This window comes from Vanessa tameamea, chromosome Z, assembly GCF_037043105.1.
Source record: "Vanessa tameamea isolate UH-Manoa-2023 chromosome Z, ilVanTame1 primary haplotype, whole genome shotgun sequence".
NCBI classification, from domain to species: Eukaryota; Metazoa; Arthropoda; class Insecta; order Lepidoptera; family Nymphalidae; genus Vanessa; species Vanessa tameamea.
The window spans coordinates 14,603,200-14,622,865 of NC_087341.1; the positions used below are offsets into that span (position 1 = coordinate 14,603,200).

Here is a 19,666-nt window from a genome sequence, read left to right on the forward strand (position 1 = left end):
TACCTATTTCCCTTGGTCACGTCATAACTTGAGAACGACTTTACCGAATTCATTCATCTTTTTATTTAAGTTTTGTAACACTTAAGGCTAAAGAGCGTTTATGAGGTTGTAGCGGTTCACTTTGTGTATCAAAAAGCGTTACAATAAACACATTATTATTAATTAGTTCGAATTAAATATTCAAAGCTGAGACAGGACGTCTGTCGGTTCGGGTAGTTATAAATACAAATACATGTAGGTAGGATACAATAAATAAATGGTTTTCGATGATTTCAACCAGCATTTTTCAGTTGAAGCTTATTATATAAGGAGTCCTCATTATATAACAGGTGTTTAATTTCATTGCATATACACGTAGACTTTGACACGCTCACATCGTGAGCAATATGTAAACTGCATGACAAAAATTGTAAAAATTTTCGGCCTGCTGCCAACCAATACTGTTATTGTCGGTGGACTGGTGCTGTATCACCATACGAACGCTAAAGATTAAGAGGCATTGGCTTTCACCTTCTCGGAAAACTACACGGTGAGTAGCTCACAATACAAACGTAAATTAATGTCATAAAAAAACTTTGTATACATGACCGAAACACATAATATAATCAATAATACAATTGTATTACTCTTCAACGTAAACGTATTGCGTATATTAAACACAATTGTATGCCGTTATAGATTATGTTAAAACAGTAATCTCATGGACAAGGCGTTACATCCTCGTATAGTCACTCCGCAACACACACACACATATCACATCTTATCGATTAATAATGTACGGCGATATCATTTAATATTGAAAAACCCTATAAGAATATTATATCTGTACAAATTGCTTACTGAAGTCGAAGGTAAGTATATTAAAAATTCTGGAAATACTTCAAAGCATTATAATAAAGAATATTTTGCTATTTTACTGAATAAAATGATATAATAAGGATTTATTTGATTGCATTTCGAAGGGACTTAGAGGCCCCGCTATGTCAAAGCAAGCTACCTCTGACCGCTGATTGGAATAGAAGTTAAAATGGCCGATACATTTTTTAAAAACTATATCGATAGTTGCATTACACTTAAAACAGACAAAATTACTTTTTTTAATCTTTTGCTGTTAAATTATAATTAATATGCGTTCATCCACAATTATATTCTCAAATATGTTCCATTCAAAAGTAGTATTTATATTTTTATAACTAAAATGAACCTATACTTTAAATTATATGCGACTTAATTACCTATAATATTAGTAACTACTAAATCCTTAATTAACTAATTAAGGATATTTTCTTTTATTATTTAAAAAACTTGTATTTAAAAAAAAGCACTGAGCATCTTCATTACAAGAATTTTAGTGTAAATGTTAAACTATTTCCATAGTTTTAAACAATAATTAGATTATAGAAACTAAAATTTAACGCTTTGATAATTATAATTATCATAACCAAATTGTAAATACGCGTGTCGATGGCAATTAGCAAATATCATTGGAATGATACTAATTAAACCTCATTATCGATATCGATAATTAAGGCGTGCTTTAATAAATGGCATCACTATCGTTAGAGCCAGCATCTGTAAAGGCGGTAGCGATAGTGGACGCTCCGCTCTCGGCTCTCAATAGCAGCCAGTCTGTGCATGACGGTCGTAGCGCGCGGTTGGTCGCGCTCCTGCGCGGCAACATGTCGCGCCTCCCCGCGTTGTTCGTGCTCCAGGCGCTAATCGCCTTTGTGATTGCCGAACATACCGGCGTGTGCAATTTATCTTACTGCAAGTGTGTCCCGGCAAAACACCCTTTACGGACCAATGTCAACTGCTCCGTTCCTCATAACCAGGTACTCAATTTGATTTCAAACAAAGTGTCCGTAGCATCTGGTACGTCACACATACTTTTGTCAGGCGTCGGCAACTTTCAACGCAAAATAATGTTTAATTTTTTATATATCAATTAGATAAATTGAAGAAAACACATATTATTTTTGAAAGTTTAGTTCGTTTTCAATAATTTATTTAATAAATAATTTTATTGTTAAAATTACTTCACTTAAAGCGCTATAGCATAAATTTATTTTTAAATTATTTCCATAATATGTATAATTATGATAATAAATAAATAATATAACTAATAAATGAGAACTATTAAACCAAAATAAACAAAATCGAGAGATATATAAACACGCCACAAATGTATCAAAAATACTGATAAACATCAATTAAATAAAATTGACAAAGAGAATTCCGTCTATCTATGACTACACAAAGACAACTACCTGAAGTTGATCCCTTGTTATGTGTGAGCTCAGTGGTGGACCTTATAAACAGGCCATAATTTCCTCTTGTAAGAGCGACAGTTCACGAACTCGACACCGAGTCCTGAGCAACAAGTGGCACTGAACAAACGCACACGCGTTCAATGCGTACATTGTGGCCGCGTATTGCACACATACACCACACTCGTATTGTGTTCTACTGCACAGCTGTCTGCTGCTTTACTTCTAATTTACGTTTTAAACACCAATTTAACTTCTATGCACTTCGAATAATGGAGCTAAATCTCATTTATATAAACAACCCTAATTCACGGTCACAAGTCAATATCGAGATAAATAATAGAATCCATTGATTTTACAGCAGAAGTTAATGTTTTTCGAAAGGTAAAGACCATATTTGACTAAAATTTTATAAATACATGTCTAATAATCTCTTTATGACAGTCACAAAAGCAATTAACTCGACGATTTTTAATATCGATGACACAGTTGCAAGTTACAACTTGTCTTGGAAATAAAAACTGCAGTACAAGCTTGTTTAATGATAATAACATATCAGAGAGCTCAAAGTTTCCTGGTTGTTATAACATTCACCGGCATGGTCAAAACTATTTGCCCCAAATATTATACTGCTACTCGTACTAACAATATTCGTTAGAACAGGACAACACGACTCGTTTAGTCGGACGACTGTGAATAGAGAGTACGGGCTATTTACGTCGCACACGCACTCGCGAATTTGACTAGTCCAAATTTAAAAACGTGCTGAGACATATGAAATATTAATATAAATAATGTCGATATTGTCATTGCCTTGAAATATTATTAATGGTAATTTTTATGAGAAAACTGACCAAAATCTATGAGTTATTTTACATAATAAAAGATCATAATTATCAACATGTTCAAAACTTGTTTCTAATATTGCAACGATCACTTCTTACCAGTCCAACGTAATAACGTCTCGTTAATTCTATATCATAGTTAATCAATATGTTATTTATTCTAGACTTTCACGAGTTCCTTAATATTTATTAAATAGTTGGATCGAACATAAAAACAATGTTATTAGCTCTTAAATATTGAATATTTAAAACAGCGTAATTACTTTATAACCGTTTCTACGCACTTGTGAAATAAAATGCACCGAACAGAAATAATTTTCTCCATCAAATTATTAAGAAATATAAAAAAAAGCATTCTCTTTGTAATTAAATTTATAAAATGTAAATAATAACTATCATATAAATGTAATATATAGTCGTAAATAAAAAAAATGATAATTTTTTTAACGACACTGTGAAGATAATATTTGGCCTTTACAAAGAGTAATATAATAATATACATAAAGTAAACGATTACTAATTAAGTGGTTAAAAAACAACACTCATATATATATAATACACTTATATACTAACTTCCCGAAGCATGTTATGAATTTAAATACAGTACGTAAAGTTATTCGAACAATACTTAACTGGCGATATCTAACAGTTCAATTTAATTTTTACATTTCTTAATCACTCAACTGGAAGAAAATATTGTATTCGGAGAATAAATTGATCATGAACAATATTTTCAATACAATGCAAACAACTTGTTTACTTCCACTGAAATATATTTTTCGGACAACTTCGTAACACGATGTATTGATCAAAGCACGGTTTGGAAAAATAAATAACTAGTAACATATATATATAATATTTATATCAAAACTAGTAGTAAATAAAAAGTAAAAAGTCAAGTCAAGTAAAGTATAGTAAAAGTAAAGCCTTCTGTTTTTGAGAAGAATGTGGCAGATATTCAACCGACACATGCATGATTGCTCAAGATGTTTTCATACACCGTGTAGCGCAAGATTAATTATAAACAAACATTCATCGGTGATTGTCAGGGTTCGAACTCGAAACCTTCGATTAAGGTTCAATTTTCTAACCACTAGGCCTTCACAGCTCACCACTTGTTGCGCATTTTATACGGTCCACATTCACACATCGTCCTTCTCACTCGGCATCCCGTTAAATTACATCGACGCTATCTAAGTATCGTCGAATCTAAAGGGGCAGAAGGGTACGAACATTGACGAGTAAAAGCGAGAAGCTCGGCCGATCACTTTATTAAGTTAATAGTGATTTCAAACACAACTAAGCTTTTATACCTCTTTAACTTTGCGTTGAATTATATTTCCTGTATATTGTATTACGAACTCGCTTATCGTTTAAAGAACATTGAAGCCTGAATTGAAAATGGATTAAATCCTAATACTTATTTATTATAAATAACCATAAAACTGTACCACATAACGGAATATTTGTTTTGAATGCTTATCAGTAGAATCGGTTAATTTAGCTAATTTTATAATGTACTATTATTTCTCATTTGGCCATAACGTAGTAATAATAAATATTTATTAACTACAATGATAATTCTAAAAATGTTACCCAATCGGTTTATATGATAACTTTTAGTCGAGTCGGACACAAAATACAAAATGAGACAGCCCGTGGAAGCGCGCATCGTACACGTATGCGGGGCAAGCAACAGAGCGCGCCTGCGGGAGCAACGAACAAACCATAAAAAAACCGTAATGAGAGATCACTTCCTGCGCCCGCGACGATACGAGGCTGACTACGATACCTTAATTTACGCGGTAACAAAGTGCATGATTCATTCGAATATTAGGAAGACTTGCTATTATACAAACTAGGTCGTGTTTTTAAAATAGAGACGCAGGAACATGGTTTACGTTATTTTATCATAACATCATCCGAACGTGCCGTCGATTAAACATCATCACATTATTATTATTTTTCTAGATCAGAGAAAGAGACCCACATGACGGTGACATTATGAATATAACCACTAACACTTTCACATCTCTATTACAAGTTACATGACGTCCCTTAATTTTATTTTTCGATATTTAAACAATGTGATGCACTGTCACCATCTTGGAAATAATAATAATTAATTACTACGATTACTTGGTTCATATTTGTTGAATGAAAGTACGTTCAGATCACAAAGCTCATCAGAATTGTTTCATATTGCCGACACCCCTCACAACTCCGATTTCCTGCTATTCTCTAATTCCTTTATTAACTCGACTTTGCCGTCTACTTTCAAGTTGAGTTTACTAACGTTTCATGTCAAGTGCATTAAAATTTGTTCTAGCTTTAATATAATCCCTTTAGCGAGAATATCTTGAAAGTTGAAAATGGAATCGATGCAGAATTAAAAAAAAAACCTTAAGCATTAGTTCAATTTTCTTGTACAAATCTATAATTAAACATTAATAAATATCTATGCCCAGAACAGTACAAATTTTAAATGCACAAAATTAGTATCTAAAAATATTAGAGTACCGATACTTTGGGGCTTACTTGACGCATGTCGCGAGACACTTCTACTAATCAAAAAACATATAATTTGACAAAATCATGCTTAAGGCTGTCGGCGCTAATTTAACATTAATAATTTAATACAATCGATGAAAGTAAAATGTTACTCGAAAGAAAATAATCCTAATATATTACTGTTTACTTAGAGACTACTGCAGTCAGTATACCGAATAGTTTGTAGATATATATTAACTATACTTAATTACAAAGGAACATTGAGACATCGGACACTTGTCCTCGGCAATTGGTTTACTCTCGACACGGCATTATCTCATAACATGCGAGTCATTTACGGTGGCAATGTAACGTCTCACCGAGCTGGACACGTCACTCGAATCATTTCGGACCAGCCCGACAACAAACCAGGTCATATGGCGATAATACAACGCTTTGAGTTATACACACACATATGACTATATATTTCTTTGAGAAATAGAGTATATGGTAATTTTCTTGCCGGTTCTTCTCTGTAGAAACTGAATTCCGAACCAATGCTTAGTTTTACATTCAATATCCTGTGAATAGATAATTCGAAAGTGTTTTTAAGACTGTAAGAGTCTCTTTAAACAAATTATATTTTGTTTGATTGATTTTATTAACGAAATCTGAAAGTACATATTTGCAAAGTATACTTTAACACTTTCTTGTGTTCGTAATGTTTTTTTACGAATAATTGAGATGACGTACGTATTTATTCAACTTTCTCCTCGCCGCTTTGTAATAATGATTATCGTGTCGTTTGTTAGTATATTATTAAGTGATTTATAATCACATATTATTTAATGGAGCCGCGTAGAGTTTGCTTTGCTGAGTTGTCGACTGCCTATGACTAACGTTGCTCTGATTTAATTATTTCTAATTGTTACAGTAATTGAATTCGTTTAAGCTACACATCTTTATATCGTATTATCTTAAGAAATATAATTCTAGAGTTAGCATTGAACTATTTTTGATGAATAATAAAATATTAGACCAGATCGCACCCACGTATTGTTTCGACCGAATTATGTCTTGTGCTAAGCAAAAGTCTCCGGGCATTGTATTCGCCGATCCTTCCGTAACCTCCTCGAAGAGCACTTACGAGAAACAGATCAAGGCTCCGAAGTAATGATCATTTATTTCTTATTAAGAAGTTGTCCCGTAATGACAACACATAAGCATGGTTTGACGACCACTAATGTTATGCAATTACAAAAGTTGTTTTAACACAGATGTTATCAACATGGTTAACTTATGCACAAGTAGCACCGGTAACACATATCATTCATGACCAGCCGCCATCTTACACGATAAACCGATATGTTATCTCGGATAATTTATAAAAAAGTATATAAACAATAGGATTTAAAAAACATATTACTCATCTAATATTTAAAAAATAATAAATAATTATTTATTTTATATTCATTAGTATTTAAGAACAATTGTCATATCTAAATAAATCAACAATATTTCGTAATGATTTTATTTATTTAGTTATTATTTTTTAAATAAATATGAACACATAATTGACCAATGAATGGAAGCGACAGTAGGTTTTGTAGCGATTATTATCAGTTCAAGTCCTTAAAAGGCGAACGTTGCACGAATCGCTGTTGCAACTTGCAAAACATAAACTGCTCAGACTCGACTCTGATTGTGAGTCAGAAATTGTATACACAACTCATCGAGTTTACATGAAATTCCACTACAAATCCAATAACATTAAAAAAAAGTATGTAATAAGACATAATACAGATGTCGAATAGTATTTTAAAGTAATAACTTTTTATTAATCCAAATATAAAATAAAATAAACCCAGAGAATGTTGGATATAACTAATAATAGTCGGTCGAATGATTTGTCTGTGCTCGAGTTTATTTTTATTTACGATGGCGTATGAGAGCGGACGTGTCATCTATAGTCTATACGTCTTTTTTTCTTTTTCAACGAAATACTCCACGTTTCTTCGTAAGGAACTAAGTATATTGTTTATTCTTGTAGCTAATTTCTGATAAAACAATTAACTATCTATTTTAAACTAACTAAAACGAAGAAGGTTATCACTTCGTCAGCATATACATATATATATATATATATATAAGTATTATCGAGAAATTTGTTTATGAACCGATTTTGATTGTTTTTGCGTCGGGCGCACTCCGCTCAGCCTCAAGACGGTCGCGTCATATTTTCATTAGTGTGTGTTATTGTTCAATTTTTATTCGAGCGTTTTTTTAGGAAAACACTGTTAGTGTTAACACTAAACCAATTTCTTTTCTAATGTAAGCCAAGTAATATCTGCCCACTTTAAATAACATAATACTTTCCTATGCTAAATAGCAAAGATTGTTACCATAATATTAATGAGTCAGGCCGACGACGTTATCTGTGCCAACGCTCATGAATGTGAACGTCTCGATAACAAATATCGAACGCATACAAGAAGCAAATATTTATCGGGAATAACAAAATAAAACGATAACTAAACGAAGTATTGTGTCTCTTTTGTCCTATCTGTGTAACTAACCAATAAACGTACGGATATTCGGCCGTTGGTGCTTGAATAGACAATGGGATAAACGAAAGTTACTGTAACGCTGCTCTCACTTTTAGGAATATTCTATTATTGTCACTATCAATGAATCGTAAAAGAACAAATCCTATACTTATACTTTAACATGACATTCATTTTTGACTTTCAGTTTACTTTCATGCATGTACCTCAAATTAGCTTCTTAGTCAGGACAAAGTAACATTACTGTCATTTTAATAGTTACAATAAACTTATTCAATAAAATAATCTCGCGTTTCTCAAATAAATAACATAATATGTATTAATTGAAGTTTTTTATATTAACGTGTTACTAATTACTGTAAAATAAATAATATATATTAATATTATATGATAAGTCGGTATTTATCTCTTTTTACATTTCGTTATCCGCTTTAACGAAAACATAAGGCATTAGCGATAACAGACTTCATTTAGCTAGATGTGGTATGACTGACGATACCCGCTGATAACGGAACGAGAACTCATGTCAGCACGTGTATTGTCTACGAGGTTAGAGATGCCGATTCATTTTTATATAAAACTATTGTAATAGGATATTAGTTTTAACAGCTGTTGTCTTTTGCCAATATTTTACTCATTTTTTTAATTACAGAAAATGAACATTTTTGAGGGAGACCTACCGGAAAGTACTGAAATTTTAACCGTGGCCGGTGCAGAGGCCTTAATGATAGATGTCAATTCTCTCTCTCGGCTGGACGACGCACGACATGTGCACTTATCGCGCAACAAGCTGGTCCTCATGAGGACCGCCTCTGCCGTCAACCTCAACATCATCAATCTATACTTAGAAATCGACAACTGCGATATTTTGAGTATCGAAACGAAGACATTCAGCAACATCAAAGGTAATATTCACGTTTCAAATTGTATTCTTACAATCAGTGATAGTCAGAAATATTGCCTTTGGTTAAAACCTAATAAAAAAAACGTATTAGTTTCATCCACTAACTTTTAATTTGATTTTCGATTGCCACTGGTTGTAAAATTTTCATCTATTTTATGTACATACCATATAAGCATATTGGTAAATACATAAAACGAATACAAATATATATATTTTTTTTAATATGCTGCCATGCGAAGTGTTTTACCTGAATTTATTTCAATGCAAACGCGACATCAATAAAACATTTATATATTTATTAAAATAAACATACTTTATACGGCTTTGCGAAGCGCAGAGGCTAAATATTTTGATTCAGAGAATGCAGTAGACTAATTAGTATGAGCAGCGGGCCTGCTGGGCTTTAACTGTTTCTATTGCTTTATTAATAAGGATCTAGGAAAGGTTGCCCTTTTTCACACTTCCGACCTACCTCTAACGTTAAAAGCTTTGCGCGACATGTATTGTATAACAATTCAATTTGATGGAATGTAAGTCAAAGTGTTCCGTCTTGAATAGAAACGAAACGTTTTTCCCTACACAGTAACAGTAAAGGTTACAGAGTAGTGATGAGCCGTAAAAGTAAGCTTGCGCGGTCGCCGCTCGTGTCGGTATAACCGGTTCGGAGAAGCAAAAGTCTCGTGGCCGGATAGACCTGATAATCAACTTTACGTCGGATTATTTTTTATATTTTGTCAAAAATTACGAAATCGTTTACTACGTTAACTTGAAACTGCAATCAAGCATTTAGTAAGCTTATATAATAGCGACTTTATAAACAGATTGAATTTAAGTAGTATGCTAGGATTGCCAAAACCAAATACCAGCAATGCAGAAAAATACTCAAAGGAGCCTCGGCGATTACATTTTATAATAGCGTATTGTTGTATGATTAACATTGGCTAATTATATTTTTTTATTATTTTGTCGATTCAACACGCAAAATCTGCACAACCCTACTTTACATACATATATCTGATAAATGTAGAGCAACTTCAATTACGTTATAGAGAAAATGAAAAAGACTTTAAATTTGCTAAATATTTCGTTAATACCGTTCAACCATTCAGTTTTGACTATAAGGAAATATTGAAAGACGTAATAACATACTAAAATAGGTGTCGGTCGTGCGATTAAATGTACTAGCGCTCAGTAAGGCATAGCAGAAGAGATCAATTGATTGAATGATTACTGATAAAAGCTTAATTCTACACAAGTAGACAGAACAAACACACCGATAGTATTTCAATAAATAAATAACAATTTTTTTTCCTTTAACAGGAAATTTATTCAGAGATATAGTTTTAATAATAATAATTTTATCTTTAAATGTTTTAAACACACTAAATCGTGGTGACTGGGCCGTCTATGTAAGAGAGATTTTCTGCATTCATTGGACGAACCAGTCCGAGTAGTTTCGTATCAAGCACATGAGACATAAAGTCTGAGAATACGGCCTACTTCGACTAAATTTCTATAAAAAATAACACAATATCCTATCAGTAGTTCTTTAGAAGCTGCTGACGTACCTTTATAATCCACAGATATTTTCTCCTCTTTATCAGAAAGATAGGCCTATCAACTACATATATAACATACTTTGCACGGCAAACACACGAATTATGATGCACTGAGATTTAGTTACGACTACACCCCAGAAATATTCGCACTCACATTCAGGGTTCATATAAATCCCTTAGCCTAATAAACAATTATGTTATTTATTTCAAATACGACATTAAAATAAGCTATGCACAATATTTGAATTAAATCTGATTTAGTAGATGTCTTAACATAACTCAGAATAACATGGCATTGACATACAGAGTAACTGAAAGGAATGAAGTGTGAAACGAATGAACGTTAACTTTAATGGTGCAATTAGAACAAAGGTTTATTCATGGAAAAATAAACCATCGGTTCCGATGTTATGAAATTCGTTGAGGCAATTGTAAATAAATCAATTTACAAACGAAATTATCATTCATGTAAAACATATTTGCGGTAAATAACTAATATCCAAGGATATTGAATATCTGATGTTGATATAGTATTTATTCTGCAGAAAAGAGCTATCCGAACTTCTTACAATATTAGTTCTAGTAGATAATTACGCGAAAAATTTAAAGAAATCGGTGTATTAACGGCCGCTTTAGAATATACTTATGATAATATAATGTTTATACAGAAGAATATACAAAAATATTCCCTAAAAGCTGATATACATAATATTAATAGGTGCAAAAAATAAGAAAAAACACTTGTAACCTCTACTTTCCGTTTGTATACGTCACAGAGAACTTTTTTGGGTAATGATAAACGCATATATATATACATACCGGAAAATATAATCAATTTGCCATTAAATTAAAAAAAATAATATTAATACTAAATTAATTAATAAACCTTATTATTAATTAAAAGAATACTTATAAAAAAAAAACAACTGGATTTAGGCTCCGGTTCCATCACAGGACTTATTGAACACTAATTGTGAATAACAGCTTTGTAAATCTGTTTATTTGAAAAGATCAACTATGCGAGTTTCTTGCCGTTTCTTCTCGCTGGAGACTGCGTAGTGTTTAATTTAAATTGACGATTCAAAAACGCTTCATTGTGAAGTTAACTTGAATAAAATACATTTGATTTGTTTTTTTTTTATTATAATTGCGTGCACATAGCTAAATTAGAGTAAAATAATTAAACTGAAGCCATATTGTTCTTTACGGGTTTTTTTTTTTAATTTTTTAACGGCGCTGCAACATATGAAAATGGTAACATATGGAACAAAGCTGCGCAATGACGCACGACCCAAACATTTAAACATATTGACAAAACAAGACAAACAATGAACACTTTCACTTCCCCTTAAAATTAACGAAAAATATTTATTTTACTTATACAAAAATGACATTTGATGTATATATATGACAATTTTTGTTATTGTTTTAAATAATTATTTTTATAATAAACTGCTTACCCCGATTTCACACAGAAAAAATAAGCAGCTTGAATTAGTAAAAAACAAACAAAAAACCTAACCTGTTTATAATTTTATGATGATGAATTAATAAAATTGATTAATTACAAGTAATATTTATCGAATGTGAAGAAATATAATCCACCATCCCACTAAATTGTTCCCTCCGAATTATTTGTGAATTAACATCCGACATTACTCGAAGGTAGGTATTCTCAGAAATTGTCAAACTGGAAACCAATACGTAAACTATGTACATTATTGCAATAAGTTCAAAATGGTTCAGTCCATAACTGAAATCAACTATTGGCTATAGATTGCTACAAATTTAGGTACTTTTTTTGTAATCTCGATGTTTGTAACAACAACATCATTGTTATAAAAAGTTACGAATTTGCATCAGCTCTACAAAAAGTCGAATTATTAGATAAATTTCCATTTATTAGTTATTTGTAGCTTAACGGATAAGAGACCATTTTGATATTTATGATAGATTGTCTTTAATAATAATAGAAAGACGCTTCCAAAACATTTGCACGAAGAGTGAAGTAAAGCAGTACATTTACGCAAGCACAGCATGGAATCAGTGCGTTCGGTGACTAAGTCTAACTATTTCTGCGACCACGCCGTTTATTAAGATGTGCATATACACAGTGACGACTTTATCTCCAGTTATGTTACATTAGCTTATAATTCTAGTGATCCTTGATTTATTATGAGTGATCACTGTTCTAACTCATCTAATTTATATATTAATAACACACGATAGATATATTTGTTTAAATTTAATTCTATGATCTAGTTTTGAGCTTACTTCGATTACCTAAACTTGGCATAAACTTGACGTCGGACGTCGCTGATTTTACCTCAGTTTTTAATTATTCTGTACAAATATAATAATATATTTTATATGTATCCTTTTCGTTATTAAATTGGTATAGAAAATCAAAAATTCTGACATCGTCAAATTCGGGCTGGTCCTCGATTTTGTAATCTCAGTAATTAAACTAAAAAAATTAAAATCAGTTGATGTGTCCCTTCCTATTTCTTACTTCTATTGATGACCGACATATCCACTTAAAGTGCTAAATAATGGCAATGACAGCTATTGTGATAAAATTGCCAAGTGTGAAGCGACTCCGATGAAATTAATGTCGTTCCGACGAATCGAATGACTCTGCATTGCATAGATTTTTTTAGTTCTAATACATTGGCACTGTAAGAAATATTAAAATCTTTACATCGTTAATACGCTACCAAGCTTGGGAACTAAGATGTTTTGTCCTTTGTAACTCTTTCAACCTTCAAACCGGAACATAACAATACTAAGTAAAGCCGTTTGCTGTTTGGTGGAATCTGTGATGAGTGGATGACACCAACCCACACACAAATCCCTATCACTGAGTGCCTTATAATTTTACATAATATTAAAAAAATGTTTTACGGATTACCCCTAATCGCCGTCTTTAGTCATACATATTTGTGTATCTAATTTAATAGAAGTCAGCCGATTAATTATTAATCCAACCGAATTCAGCGTATAGTAATTAACAGTGACAGAGCCAAGATGGTACAGTACCTATATTACGTGAATGTTGACTGAGGATTTCGGGTTCCAGACCTCGTGGAAAGCAGCAGTGAGTTTTCACTTCACGCTTGTCTGATTTAATTCACATTGATCTAGTCGGTGAAGAACAACATCGCGTGAAAATCTTCGTCGTAGTTAAAACAATTAAATTTTTTGATGAATTGATAAAACAGAAGTGTAATTCTCTGAATAATGATATTCTTCTTTCTTAATATGATATGTGCACAACTACCAAGTGGTGTGTGGTGCAATAGTTTCACACTGCCTCAAATAAGTTCTGGATGAAAATATGAAACAAACATTTAGAAACTGTAATACTTCCTTTCAATACTATACAATTAAGTATATGATTAAACAGGTAGCACAAGTTAACGAACAATGCAATCTCATTTATGGTTCGAGATATGTATCTATATCTATGAATAGTAGTTAAACCTCTATATATACATAAGTATTGGTAATCATGCATTCTGTTTGAATATTGACTGAACTTTCTCATCAAAGGAAGAGGAGGCCTTAACCCAGCAGTGGGAAATTTACAGGCAATTACAAATTAAAATCTAATGTAAATTGACTGAACTTACATTAGTACACTTTACAATATTTTTTCTGAAAAATGCATCCTAGATTTTATAACATAAAATTGTTGTTTATAAGGCTTATTGATAAATAATACCTTCGGCCTTTTGTGATCTAACTTTATAATTTTCAATAAGTTACGGTTCAACTTGAAATATATGTACAATGTACCACAAACTCATCACGAGTTCTACGAAACAATAGGTACGGTTTACTTGTCCGAATTTAGGATGCTTACTACTTTTGTGAAGGAGATGCTCACAGACAGGATATTTGGAAATTTGAACTATAACTTTCAATATCCAAATTCAATAATTATAAAAACTACAAGCTAGAACTATTCAATAATATTAGTGTTTAAAATAATGTGAATATACCTTACTACGTACGAATAAACCTAATAATTTAATGTCCGCTCATATTAGTAAGAAATCTAAAAATAAGTAGAATTTCATATCTATCTATCCGATATTACTGTCCAAAATATAAGACGACTATCGCCCACTGTTGTAGGTTTTATATAAACAAAATTGGAATATAATGTAATAGAATTTATTCGACGCTACAATGCGAAATCTGTAAATAGTAATTATTCAACAACAATGATATTGCAGACTGACCACACAAATCTTAAGAAGACTCTCGTTCAAACTGTAGGTAGCCGTAGCTAGCTTCGAATACGGATCGGTATCTAAAAATATAACGTTTCCCCGACTCCGCATTCGTGTTTTACAGGATAATGACTCATGAGGCAAACTGTTCATAATACAGAAGCGTGAATGTATCGTAGACAATAGAGGCGTGTTCAAAACGTGTTAACCAAACAACACGTGCTATCTAAAACAATTTTCAACCTTTACGGAAGATGCTTAGAGTTACGCAGCAAATATTATAATATTTCAGTTAAGTTTTTTTTAAGAATAATTTGTAGTTTATTTGAATAAATATATGTTTGGGATGTTTTCAGGGCCACTCTCGGTGACAATACGAGACTGCGATTACGTATCTTTGGAAGGGAGAGCTTTCTCGTGGCTTTTATCTATTAAAATCGACAATGTTCGCCACCTGCAACTAGGTCCTGGTACCTTTATGCTAGATCCAACCGCAGCTAACGTCGGGGAGCATGGACCAGGGATGACGGTCAGTATTTTTTTGATATACATATGCAATACTGATATATTCATTTCTATGTACGACGCGAATGCTATACTACTTTGCAATGCGAATTCTGCTTTTATGTGTTATATATGGAGATTTGTAAATAGTTTTTTTATGTTTCAGGTTCATTTGAAGAATATTTCGACTACGGAATTCCCGGAATTGACCTTCGGCTCTTCAGCGGCTATGATCTCGATGGAATCGGTTGACGTCCGCAGTATCCAAGCTGGAGCCTTCCCTGCCAACACATATAATATAGTAATGGCGACAAACTGCACCTTTCATCGCATTGAAGGAGAATCTTTTGCACCCAAATCACTTATAAACAATTTGCATTTTCATGGATGCAATATTCATGTATTTGCTTCGAAGTCACTTCAGTCGGCTGTGGCTAATTTGAATATTTCAAGATCCAGGTTAGTTTTAAATCTCTTTCTGTTATTCATATTTGACCTTGCGTTTACCCATTTTATTTTTAGCGGTTATCAGTTATATATATTTCTTTTATCTTCTTCATTACAGATTTGAAAATATAGAGACGGGCGCCATTAATGCCACTGTAGTTGCAGTCGTTATCGTCGATAGTGTGTTCCATATATTCAATGAGAAAGGGTTCGAACTTTCTTCATGGAATAAACTTCAAATACGAAGAAATTCATTCGACGAATTAGCACCAAACGCTATTGTTGCTCCTGGTGGATCTATACATGAATTAATATTTGCAGAAAATGAAATTGAAGATATGCATTCCGGAAGTCTTGGATTTATAGGCCAGGCATACTCAAAATTTGCGGATAACATTATTTTCGAAAATAACTATTTCGGTAAGCCCTGTTATTGCAATATTAGTTCTTGGCTAGCAACAGGTTTGGGTACTGTTTCTGGAGAGCCATTTGAAAGTGAAACCTATTGTACTGTTAATGAATTTTTTGCTCGCTGTTTTAACGTACCTGAACAGAATATGGTTTTAAAGAAATTCGCCAATAATGTTTGTAATGACAAGCCAAATATTCAATGCGAAACTTATAAAAACCCTGAGACAGGAACAGTTCCTGAAATAAAGAATCCGAGATTCCCTCACAAAAAGAACGTTCAAGGGGATATAAGTGAAAGAGACAAGAAGATAATCGGTATAGTCATTGTAACTGCTTTAGGCTGTGTCATAATAATTATGTTTATCAGCTTCATTAGGTGGATGAGACGTCGAGGGCATTGCGTTAATTTGAAAAATCTTATAATTTCATCTAACTCATCATGTGGCGCCCTTTGTGATCGTTTATGCGTGTGCGGCTTGAACAATGGAATAGACAATGCTAGATCTATTTCACAGTTATCTGTTAATGAATATTCCGAGCGACACCGGCTCAATGAACCACGAGTCGACGACGTTATTCAAGAAACTACTATTCCTAGTGTATTTACACAAGAAGTAGTAGAGATTGAAAATAAAACGACTCAAACATTACCTGAAGAACTAACTAAAGAATTATTAGAAAACTTGAAAGAAAAACTAGAAGATCCTGAAAATTATGTGGAAGCTCGCGAAATGATTGAACATCTTTACGAACTCATTAAAGTCGAAGAGAGCTGCAATAACAACACACCCACCATACTGAATGTTGAAGAAAATATTTACGATTTACCTTTTCAGAATACAACACCACGGATTGGTAAAAATAAGAAACAGATGATTAGTGTCGGAACTCGTACTCCTTCACTCGATAAACTGACACCGCTATCGCCATACAATAGGCAAACAGCTTTAGCACATGAATATTTCGAACCCAAAGACTTTGCTGTTCACTTATACGCAGAAATAGCTAACTGTGACAAAGAAAAGAAGACTCTTTTGGGTGCTATACCCGATGTTTTGGGCGAACAAGCTGTTCCTCGAGGTCCTTATCTCCGCGCTGTACGTGATAAAATGAATTCAAATACAAGCGTCAGCCCTTCCGCTAAATCTCTTAATAGCTCGATTGGCAGCCCTCAACTTATGTCGACGATAAAATCCAATAAATCTACAGCTTCAAATGCTTCTAACAAAATGATAAACAGGCCGTTACCTGAAAAACCCATTGGAACTGTAGATCCTGGCGAAGGTACATCTTTTCGACACGGTTAAATTGGCAACAAGGGCCGACCCGCCTTTGACCGCAGGCAGATGATAATCGCAAAGATCTCGAGTTTAATTGTGTGAAAGTATATTAGTGCTCAAGATGAAAGTGTGAGCGCGATGTTTGCTTAATGTTTCTTTGCTGTGATATTTAGTTTGTTTATTTAAAATAATTATTTCGATACGAATATTTGTGTCGGTCCAGACAATGTTGTAAGTTTTTTTTTGTAAATATTCTTTATTAAAATATTTAATTAGAAGTAAGGCCTACAGAATAGTTATCTATCGCTTATCTTGTATGTCTATTGAATGAATGTCTATAAATCACAATTAATATTCGAAAATCTATAATGCTATGTGTAAAACTATTCAATAATAATCCTTTAGGCATTTGGAAAAATTAAATGTTAAATAACTTTACAAAATATAACTTTTAATACCAAATTGTAGTTACCTACATTATTATATAGTTAAAATAATGTACATTCTATTCCATAAACATCAATATTTACATTGTATATTGACCTACAGAATGTCTAAGTAATTTTTTTTTTACCACACTTTCGTCCCAAAGGTTAGTGAGTGATTTTAGTCTCTTTTACAAAGACATTACTTTAGTACAATTCTTATATTTTTATAAAAAATTAAAAATTTGTAATAATTATTTTGCAGTAGCTATCATTTATTGACTCGGTTCTAAAATTTTAAGCATGTCGTTTGTTTCGTGATACAAATACAATTATTCCTCCACCAACTTTGTATGATATTAAATATTTCAATTGATGTTTAAATAATATACGATCAATCGTAACATACTATATATCAATCGAATGTTTACTTAGTAATGGATGTGTTTCTCGATCATCGTCTTATTAATTTGATGTAATAGCTTGTAGATAAATGATATTATATCAAGAAGTATGTAGTTATTCCAATTATTAATTTTAGTAACTTTTAAAAGATTAAACAGAGTAACGTGCAATGTGAGAAGGTACGATGAAGCATTTACTCATAAAAGGGTTTTTATTCTATGTCATATGCAATCGTAATAAGACGACTAAAGTTTTAAATTTATTATTAATGTACTATGTGTTATTTCATTGATGTTGCGTATGAAATAAATGTTGACTATCATTCTTGTATTTTATTAATCCCATCTGTATTATATGTATGTACAGTATGTACTGTACTGTACATAGGAAGCTTTATATATAAATTGCCAGAAGCGTTTTTAATAGCAATATGATACGAGCGAGTCAGTTTCGTTGGAGAACGTTTTATATCGCAACGTTATTCGCAAAACAATTTGCAGTTAATAATAATAAATTTGCAGCAATTTGCGTTATTTCAATTACAACTGCAGTATGAGCATACTCGGTCCACTAGAATTTAAAATACATAAACAAACACAAAAGTTAACATAATCTCATTATCGTTCTCAGGTTGAACGTTTAAAGTTTTGTAATCCAACAGAATTTCATGAGGAATAATATTAATACACAAAATAGTATTTTATGGATTTTCTTCTAAGAAACGACAAGTTTCTACATTGGTTGCCGGTCTGTAATTCAGTTGTACTGGGCGCCGAGCCGATTTAAAAATATAACATCCGGTGCAAAACCGCTGCGACAGGCCGACGGCGGCGTGATGTACTCATCGCCATCGCTTGATAAGTAATAAAAACTATTTCTTGAATAGAATTAATTATACAATCTGTAAATACTTTCTTTAAATTTGTAAAAAAAGTTCTTATAACTGTTGGAATAGTATCAAATACCACATTTAAAAAAAAAAACATATACTTTTAAAGTAACGTTTATAAATAAATTGTATTATACTGATGGTACTCATTTCTTATCCTAAGATTAAGTCTCTTTACTTTTATAAATACATTTGCAGACTGATGAATTGCCATCTGAGGGAAAATGGTCACCACCGACCATAGACTTCAGCGTCACCAACCTTGGAAACTATAATGCTATGTGCTTTGTGTCATATCCTTGTGGTGTACTCCTCAAACCAGAACACAGCAAATCTTAGTATTATTTTTTGGTGGTAGAAAAAGCGACAAGACGCGGTAGCTGCCCACTAAAAAAGAAAGCTTCTAAATCCACTTTTAATATTTTTAAGCTGGTAAGG

General features: G+C 32.4%; 2 protein-coding genes across 2 annotated transcripts in view; one reads left to right on the forward strand and one right to left on the reverse strand.

Moving 5' to 3' along the window:
• Positions 1-19,666, reverse strand: part of LOC113404156 (E3 ubiquitin-protein ligase MYCBP2) — an 86,948-nt gene that overhangs the window by 23,123 nt on the left and 44,159 nt on the right. The window lies entirely within an intron of this gene.
• LOC113404157 (uncharacterized) lies at positions 1,574-18,661 on the forward strand. Its single transcript, XM_026644954.2, has 5 exons — positions 1,574-1,832; positions 8,819-9,071; positions 15,224-15,396; positions 15,538-15,830; positions 15,937-18,661. The coding sequence occupies exons 1-5, from the start codon at positions 1,680-1,682 to the stop codon at positions 17,534-17,536; spliced, it is 2,472 nt and encodes an 823-aa protein (XP_026500739.2). The 5' UTR covers positions 1,574-1,679; the 3' UTR covers positions 17,537-18,661.

Coding starts and splice junctions, on each gene's coding strand:
- LOC113404157 (XM_026644954.2), top strand. CDS start 1,680: ATGTCGCGCCTCCCCGCGTTGTTCGTGCTCCAGGCGCTAATCGCCTTT. Junction 15,397..15,537: donor AGCATGGACCAGGGATGACG/GTCAGTATTTTT, acceptor TTTATGTTTCAG/GTTCATTTGAAGAATATTTC. Junction 15,831..15,936: donor TTGAATATTTCAAGATCCAG/GTTAGTTTTAAA, acceptor TCTTCATTACAG/ATTTGAAAATATAGAGACGG.